Source organism: Diplotaxodon limnothrissa, linkage group LG13 (genome assembly GCF_057381915.1).
Source record: "Diplotaxodon limnothrissa isolate DT_005_m linkage group LG13, D_limnothrissa_male_GT1.1, whole genome shotgun sequence".
Classification (NCBI taxonomy): Eukaryota; Metazoa; Chordata; class Actinopteri; order Cichliformes; family Cichlidae; genus Diplotaxodon; species Diplotaxodon limnothrissa.
In genome coordinates, this window is record NC_140608.1 from 33,179,109 (window position 1) to 33,188,056 (window position 8,948).

The 8,948-nt window shown below is 43.9% G+C and overlaps 2 protein-coding genes across 2 annotated transcripts in view; one reads left to right on the top strand and one right to left on the bottom strand.

The window, feature by feature from the left end:
- LOC146620567 (uncharacterized) overlaps positions 1-3,144 on the top strand; it is a 37,550-nt gene extending 34,406 nt beyond the window's left edge. Inside the window, exons 5-7 of the mRNA XM_085369633.1 lie at positions 1,638-1,759; positions 1,931-2,052; positions 3,048-3,144. Of these exons, the coding sequence (XP_085225759.1) occupies positions 1,638-1,759; positions 1,931-2,052; positions 3,048-3,144 (341 nt within the window). The remainder of the gene's footprint in view (positions 1-1,637; positions 1,760-1,930; positions 2,053-3,047) is intronic.
- A 1,515-nt stretch (positions 3,145-4,659) lies between these two features.
- The window catches only part of vps8 (VPS8 subunit of CORVET complex), a 71,486-nt gene continuing 67,197 nt past the window's right edge, over positions 4,660-8,948 (bottom strand). Inside the window, exons 43-45 of the mRNA XM_085368980.1 lie at positions 7,670-7,723; positions 7,259-7,339; positions 4,660-5,808 (exon numbers count right to left, since the gene is read on the bottom strand). Coding sequence (XP_085225106.1) covers positions 5,689-5,808; positions 7,259-7,339; positions 7,670-7,723 — 255 coding nt within the window. The 3' untranslated portion in view covers positions 4,660-5,688. The remainder of the gene's footprint in view (positions 5,809-7,258; positions 7,340-7,669; positions 7,724-8,948) is intronic.

Genomic DNA, 8,948 nt, shown 5'->3' on the forward strand with positions numbered 1-8,948 from the left:
ACCAGCTTCCAGTTTGGATTCAGGAGACAGACACTATCTCTACTTTCAAGATTCACACTTTCCCTTCTGTTTTTCACTCATCATGTGTTTTTTCTGATGTGATTTAGTACTATATAAACAAAACTGACGTTAAAGATTGAGTATGCCAGGTTTGTGAAGGCAGCCTGATACACGTCGATTCAGTGAAGCTGCTGTCCAATCACAGTGTAGGCACGTTGAGCTGGAGGTAGCACTGAGGATATGCTCTTGGTAACCTGCTGTTTTTAGCTGCTGTTTGCCAGCAACAGTGAAACTTTCTGTGAAGTCGATATGATTTTGTTGGACTCGTAAATAAAGTCTTAGGTGATGTGAGCATGTAATCAGCCTGTTTATCTTGAGCCTAACATCAGGATAATGTTATCTCATAAGCAGCTGTTGTTGCTGCTCCTGTCAGCTGTAACCTGTTGGCAGTAACTGGAATAAATAAGCATGTTTATGGTGTGTTTCCAATCAAGGGCAGACTGCACCTTTAACCTCCTGGGACCTGGCGTTCACATATGTGGACATTTATTTAGACCAAAATACCAATCAGCCCAAATATCAAAGAGAAATTAAAAACGCTGCTGTGGAAGAGTTCAGGTCTGAGGAGATAAGACAGCAACAAAAAGAGAGTCTATTACTTCTTCCAACAGAAATCAAGGTGTGCTCGTAGTTACTAACGGTCAGAGGTTTATGGTTTCGGTTGGATAAAACTACAACTAATGACCAACCAACAGCAGTGAAAAAACTGGCAGCATACAAAGCAGTTTATTTGCACAAGCAGGCAAAGAAGGATGCTTAGATGCAGTTCTCAGCTTCTCCAAACGTAGAAGACGAGATATTTTCCTCAGACAGGACTTACAGTCTGTTCTGCAGCCTTCAAGCTTCTGAAAACACCCTGAACGAACTAAACTGTTCTCAAATTGTTTTAGCAATGCTCGAGTTTCACAGTGTGACCCAGAACTACCCCCACAGTTCATCTACTTTAAAGAAAGGTTCTGCTTTACCCAAACCCGGGCGGAAATCTGCTCCTGACAGGAACACGGACTACGCACAGTCCACATAAAGTAATTTCACATTCGGATTCACCAACTGTTATGTAGCTATAGCACTGGACTGAATAGGTCCTAGCAAAGTGCTATGACCAACAGAAGCTGTGACAAGAAGTGATCTGTTTACAGTAAAGTAGGAGAAGAGGGGAGTGGGATGAGCAGAAGGAAAAAGCAGACATGCACTGTCTCCAGCAGGATTTCTTATAACAGCCATTACTGAATGAAAAATCACTAATCATGTAGCGATGCTTTGGAAACACACACACACACACACACACACACACACACACTGCTGTGTCTGCCTGCATGGTCGGGTCCACCTGTACTTAAATCAAAGTCAGTGTGTTTTGCCATGATAACGTCCATCCTTCAGTTTGGGCAGGACACCGAGGACACACAGCGTTTGAAATGTTGTGGCTCAGCACACATGTGTAGTGTGTTTGGTTTTTTTACAGGTGCTTACAGCGTTGACAAAATGCACGAAAGGACCAAACGAATACTGGTTTAAATGTTATTAGTCAGGCACAAACTGAACTGTAAGTGCTTATTGTTTGCTCCCTGTTTCAGGAGTTACAGGTGGTGGTTTCACACTCGCTCCTCCGTGCAGGAAGAGCCTAAGCCAAAGGAGTCACACTGAGGGGGAGGTCCACGGGGACAGCACTGAGGGGCTCTCCATCCATCAGCACACAGTAAGTGGTTTATCCTGACAGAATCACATTCTGCAGCGTGATTAACAAATGTTTTCACATGAGATATATGAGGCGACGCTCTGCATTCCAAAAACTCTGTCAGGCTGACATTGCATTTACTGCTGGAAGGGGAAATTGATCAGTGACGATTTTGTGTGTCTTTGTGTTCAGCTGAGTGAAAACAGCACGTGGGCCAGAGTCAAAGACGTGGTAAGGAAGACTAAGTTAAGGAATCACAGCAGGCTGGGAGCAGCCTCAGCTTCACTGAAGATGTCCTGCCCACAGCTCTACAGGTGAGGAGCATGCTCCACACCACAGTGTACGTCTATGATCTGCAGTCAGGTCCAGAAGAACTTGGATAAACGGCCATTTTGCTCCTTTTTCACATTTTGTCGCGGCACACTGGCCCAAATGATCCGATGGGCAGCTAATCAGGGGTCCGTATACAGCTGGGGACCCATCAGAGAGGCAAAAGGTGGTCTCCTAACAAGTGATGCAAGTGAAGCAGACCATCATCAGGCTGAAAACGTCCCACTCTCCTTTACGAGAACATTTCATGACACCCACACACACAACACAAGAAGACTGATGTACCTGCACATGTTTCAGTGTATGTTTGTTTTTCTTCACAAACATAAACAAAACTCACGTTTTCTGCTCACTTTCAGTAAAACACACATTTTCCTGTTTTTACTTTTGCTGTAAAACATGTATCAACATAATCCTGCTTTCCTTCTTCAACTTGTCAAAGACACGTTACATCCTCACGGGTCGAAATCACACCAATTCAGAGCCACTGAAAGGGCACTGTACCTGTGTCCCCTGTGTGATAAGGAAGATTTATAGTTATTTATATGTGAATATCCAGCATGAGCAATGTGTTTTGGAAAGGACAGCCTAAGAGACCTTTAGGCAGGATGCAAAGACTGGGACTCTAAAAGGGGCTTTTCGCCTGTTCTGGATGAACACTGGCTCTTCTTTATTTGAGAGCTTGTCGAGGGAGGAGTTTAATGGGAGGTGGAGGGTTGCTGGCACTTCAGCCTCTCCCTCTGTCCTGACTGGAGCTTGGCACCCACCCAGATGGACAGAGCAGGGTTGGGAGAGTCAAATCAGCATTCCTCAGTGTTCTCGTGTAGGAGTGGGAGTCTGGGATTTAGGCCTAGTAAGGTCTCGCTGTAATCCAAGATGTTTTAGAAACACCCTTCTCCTGCTGACACATGCACAAAGTAAAAGAGTATCTTAGATGTGTACGTACACATGTTTACTCCCTGCCTTTTCATCTTTACAGGCCTGATCTGGGACCAGTACAATCATCTAGCACCAGCAGGAACTCTATGATTGCTTTGGGCCACCGGAGTACACTGGACTTCCCGTGGCTTGAGTAAAGATCCGGGTAGTGAAGAGTGCTTTTGATAAAAGAGCAGAACGACTTGATGCTGGCCAGACGACGGTTGTAGCATCTCCAAAATAATGAGAACAGTAGTTTGGAGTACTAAAGGGTCTGCGTCCTAATCATTTCATTAGCAGAAGCAAACCTGGCTGTTTGTTTTGGACTATACAGACTCTACACAGCAAAAGCAGATGCACACATAGCAACATGTGCAGCTTCCGCATACAGGGACGTAAATTATGACACGTTCTTACTGATGTCTTATGTCTTTTTTATTTGTTCCTCTTTAAATGCACCACCATTTCTTTCAGATGTTGCTTCCAGACTGTCTTGTGATTTTTTTAAAGTGTAATAGTTCTTCACTCAGTTTCACTTTCAAGGCTTTTATTTAAGAATGTTTTGAGGAATCGGGGAAAAGGGGACGACAAAGAAGATGTAGCGGGTCTAAAAGTCTATCTGCAGCACGTGAACTGTATCTGAAACTCAAGAAATGAGATCAAATGCAGCAAAGATCGGACACATGGACTCTTCACCAAAGCTTCATCAGAAACGGCCTCCGTAGAAGGCTGGCTGTCAGGAAGATGGAGGAAAGGCTGAGGTGTGTCACATTACACAAGAACTGACTGAAAATCAGTGTCAGCGGGTCTGATGAGGTGCTGAAGCCAAATTTGAAGCATTAGTCAAAAGTTAAAATCAGCGAATGAAGATGTGATCGGCTGATTTCTGCCACATGTAGTCAAGAAATGACTTTGTCTGACTTGTGGCCCATTTCCGTTGGCAGCCATATTCCCATACGTGCCTTTTACATGTTCTCCATCAGGTTTCGCTGACGTTTTATGCTTCGCCGTTCCTTTCCTCCGTCTGGTGTTTGTTTTTGCAGAAACAGCCTGTCTGGTCAGGCCTCCTCGCTCTCCAGTGTAATGAGCAGTTCATGAAGTCATCTTTTGATTGGAGACTTCTGCTTCTGTGAGACTGTTGTGCTGAGCTGGTTCAGTCTTCATGTTGAAGACGTTTTATTTGACAGCTGCTAAACTTTGCACTCGCTCTCTCCAGCCTAGTATGGCCTCGTCCACAGCAGCTCCTGTGACCTCATATTGAGACTTGTAGTGCACAGCTACCAAAGCAGGTTCAACATTTCACAGCACGTCCAGTGTAACAAGAGAATAAAACACCATCTGGTCATGAAACTGCTTGTCAGCTGTTCTTACTTTGTTGTTGTTGTTCAGCCTCTGGAGATGGGAGATGTAAAATCCTGTCTGCGTGCTCTCTGTAACTGTGTAACAATGTCTTTGTCCTGATATATCGGACTGAAATCTGTAACTGCTTGCAGAGTTTTGAGCTCTAGATGTCAGTGCGCTGTTAGTACAAAGTCAAACTGATTCCTCAGAGGAAGTTTTGAAGGTTTTCTAAAAGAGGATTTTGAAGTTGGTGTGATGCAGAACTTTAACTCAAAATTATGAGAGCTGAAGACAAACAAAGCAAACACCACATGAGACAATATACAGTACGTGCTGGTTTATTAAGCAGAGTTTAAGTCCCCGTTCTTACAGCTCTCAGGCAGGAGAAACACTCAATAAGGATTTAGTATCAGTGATGTCACTGATGACAAATTTGATTCGATGTTTTCAGATGGGAGCTTTTTAAATGTAAAGATGAATAACCCAGAACAGCACTGCGTGGGCCGAACCTCCCTCTGCTTCTGCTTTGTCTGTTACAAGTAACAACAGTGATCACAACATCCAGCCACAATCATTACAGTTACCACATAATGTGCAACAGAAAGCCAAATGATTTGAATATGTACACATATGTGGCAGAGGAGACAGAAAACCATCATTTGCTGGGAATCATTCTGGCCTTTGTTGCTCTGGTCGAATTATTAATGAAGCCATAATGTGCTGTAAACCGAGCATGAGGAGCAGGAGGATAACTCCAACAGAAACAACATTTGAAGTGGTTTTTAGTCATATTTGAGCTTTAATTTCACTCCTTGTTTTCCCTCTAGTCTAGGCCAAGGTTTCCTGTTTGACTGACAATCACACACTGCCTCTACACAGAAAAGCTCAGGCTACACACAGGGACACTCATTTTTATGCTAAAGATACCAGTGCTTCATTTAATTTACACAGCACATCGTTTTTTTCTAATATTTTTTGAAAATGTTGAAAATCTTCACAGGTCATTAATAATATATTAGTGTAAATATGAACAGTTTTGAGGTGTTCAGCAAAGCTTTTCATGTTTTTTAAAGATCACTCCCTGGAAGTCCCACCTCAGAGTTGAACTGCTGCATCGAACTTTAACTCACACCAAACATCAACTTCTATTTCAAAATGAGCCAGATGAGGCGCAGAGCTTATCCAGCTGAAGACTTCTGCAGCATTTCTTCAACCAACATTTTGGGTAAAGTTGTACACAGTAAAAAACAAAGAAAGATGGAATAACTGGGACTAAAGCGAGATCTGACGTCAGCTACTCCCAAAGGACTTTGGTGTTGAAAAGAGCAAAAGGAAAATGTTGTCCTCAAGCAGTCATGATGTTATTCTTCGAAGAGAGGCGGAGGAGAGAGTTTCAGTTGGAAACTTTCTGTTCCCAGCTGGACGGAGAACAGAGATCCTGTTTTCTCGTGGCAGTGGGAGACTTCTGAAAGCATGGACAACTAGGAAAGAGAGAAGATATAGAAACAGAAGAAAAAAAGATCATGGTCCATCCTGATGCTCACGTGGGCATTGTTGATGTTGTTGGTGGTGGATAGCACGGCACCCTCGCTGGTCTGCAGCCTGACTGACTGCAGCTCAGGAGGTTGAGCTAAACCACAGGTTGCATGGCTTCGGGAGTGACTGTGCGTTGTTAGGAGCCCTCAGTCCCTGTGCAACCGCAGTGAGAGCTTGGATTGTATCGTCAGCAGTGAGTCTGGAGCTGAATTTCCAGGATTCTGTTTTCCTGTTGGACTATTATCAGGAACACTAGTCAACATTAGATCAGAGTAGGTTAGATAAGTATAATTCAAGGGATTTGATTCTGTTTTTATTACTTTTGGGTTGTGCTTTAATAAAATATCACCCATTCAAATAGTCTAAATTGTGCATATTCCTTTTTTAACCCTTTGTGAAGGTAAAAACTTGAGTATCACGGGGCGATTGTGGCTCAAGAGTTGGGAGTTCGTCTTGTAATCGGCAGGTTGCCGGTTCGAGCCCCGGCTCGGACCGTCTCGGTCGTCGTGTCCTTGGGCAAGACACTTCACCTACCGCCTACTGGTGTTGGCCAGAGGGGCCGATGGTGCGATATGGCAGCCTGGCTTCTGTCAGTCTGCCCCAGGGCAGCTGTGGCTACAACTGTAGCTGCCTCCACCAGTGTGTGAATGTGAGAGTGACTGAATAGTGGCATTGTAAAGCGCTTTGGGGGTCCTGAAAAGCGCTGTATAAATGCAATACATTATTGTTAATAGAGTTTAAATAGCTCTTACAATTTACTCCAGATTTCTAACAGTTCAACTGAGTGGCTTGGCACTGATCTAGAGGGGGGGCTGATGAATACTGGGCCTGCAAGGCAACTCAGGGTTCCTCCCAGTGGAGGAGGGAGGGTAGACATTCAGAAACCAGTGGCCTCGCTCATCAACTCCTAGACTCTGCACTGCCTGCTGACCCACAGAAACATACATCAGGATTAGATAAACGGGGACTTCCTGTTTTGGGGTGCTGGTCCCACAGATGGACACACCCTACCAAGGCTACGTGCACTGAAATAACTGGATAAGCAAAGACTGCTTTTTTACCAGTTTCGTGGCTCAACCTGCCAAGAAACTGCTTATCGGTCCATCCAGTTACTTCTGAGCCTCTGAAAATGTCGTTTTGTGTAAAAATAGCTAATGCAACACTTCTGTGCAACAAGCCTGCACGTCAATCACATCTTGATTGTTTGACATTTCAGAGCAGTACACAAGCACACAAACTCACCTGTAGGATCACCTGCTTGTGTTTGTTTTTACTGCTGTTGTGTAATGATAACTGTTTTTAAACTATAACAAAAAACAACAAGCACTGCGTCACATTAATTTCAGCATCAGTGGAATCTGTCATGTCCTAATGAAAATGCGCTCGTTTTAATACCCTGGATGGTCCTCGGTATAAGCAGCGGATTTCATCCCAGGACTGCTCCTGCTGAAGGTCCAGTGCTGCCTCAGTGAACACCTGCGTCACAGCACATACACCACAGACGCTCTATTACGATGTCATTTGTTACATATTGTGTAAAAAGTGCAAAAATGACAGTAATTTAGAAAGAAACCAGAACTGCAACATAGTTATTAGTTTGATCCGTCTCACATTCGATTGATGAGACTCACGTTAACTACAGAATGCTGTTGACATTAATGTTGACATTAAACTACAAACTGAGATTTGAATAGAATAAGTTGTGTACGTGATCCATGATTTCAGAGTTATTGCTCAGAAAACGTTTGAGCAGAAACAGATCAGCAGAGGGCCACAGCGCGACGCCCGGGGGTCGATCAAACCTACCTTCTTCCTGAGAGCCGACGCCCCTGTGTCTTGGCGTGCTGATGTCACATGTGTCTGTGGCACAGAGAGGGACAGCGTTGTTTCAGCCATGTTAGTTTCAGTACAACGTTCCTCATCCTTGGACTCAACAATGAAATCAAAACAGCAAGGTTTGGAAGGCCGCCCAGCTCCGCCCATGTCATGAAACGCAACACCAGAGCATCTGGGTTAATAGGATGTATCAAATGTGTCATTTAAATACAAACGTGTGTGTCCACAGAAACACCAAACAGATAAAGCAGCCATTAAAGATCAGGTAAACAGATTGCACAGAAAGACGTCAACACGGACCCCCCGGCAGCACGCACACGCGTGTTACCACATCGCACAGACTCGACGACCAAAACTCATCGAACCAACAGCAAAACATCGTCATGAATTTATCTTGGCTTCGCTGCCATGCTTCCACCACAATAAAAGCCCACCAGTTTCCCATCAAAGGTTGATGCTGGTATGTTCTGCATTACTCGCTTGCTTTTATGAACCAGCTGTTTTGTACAGCTGCTGTTTTTCCCTCAAAAATGACCTCTGACAAGAAAGCCTCATTTCTGCTGTTCAGTACCAAAGGAAACTAATTAGGCTCTAAGAAATCTCTTAGTTTCTGTTTCCACTCTCTGCTGTAGAAAGTTCTGTTTCTTTATGACTAAAAAACAAAAACTGGACAGTCTGAAATGATCTGACGTTTTATTTCTTACAATTTAAATCCAAAGAGTCGTGCTGATGGATTCCTGTCTTTTTCTTCATCATGTAGAAAAACAGTTAAATATGTAACGTCTTCACACTGACAGAGAAGAGTGGGCTGTAGGTGGTCCCCCGTTTAAAATGAGTGTGACACCCCTGCTGTGTCCTTTCTTGTTGGATTAGCTGTTTGGTTTTTCTCCTTTAACTGCATCAACATCTGTGCCAAAGGGTCAGCTCCAGCTGCAGGTTCAGTGCTTGGAATGACCAGAGCTTTAATCAGCCCTATTTGCAACACAATAACAAGGAAAGATGAGACTGTGGGCTGTCTGACAAAATCGCTTCAAGCCACTGAAAATGGGAGACAACAGTTAATGCTACGCTTTCTAAACCCCTGCTGAACGTCTGCAGTCACATCTGTACTGTCTGATTCCACACAGCCATAAAGGTGAACATGTGAGCAGAATACATTTTGCTTTAGCTCGGTGCTTGTTGTATTTTTGAACAAACTTCTATCATTTCATGCTGGGTTAAAGCACTGACATATCTTCTTTCACTGTCA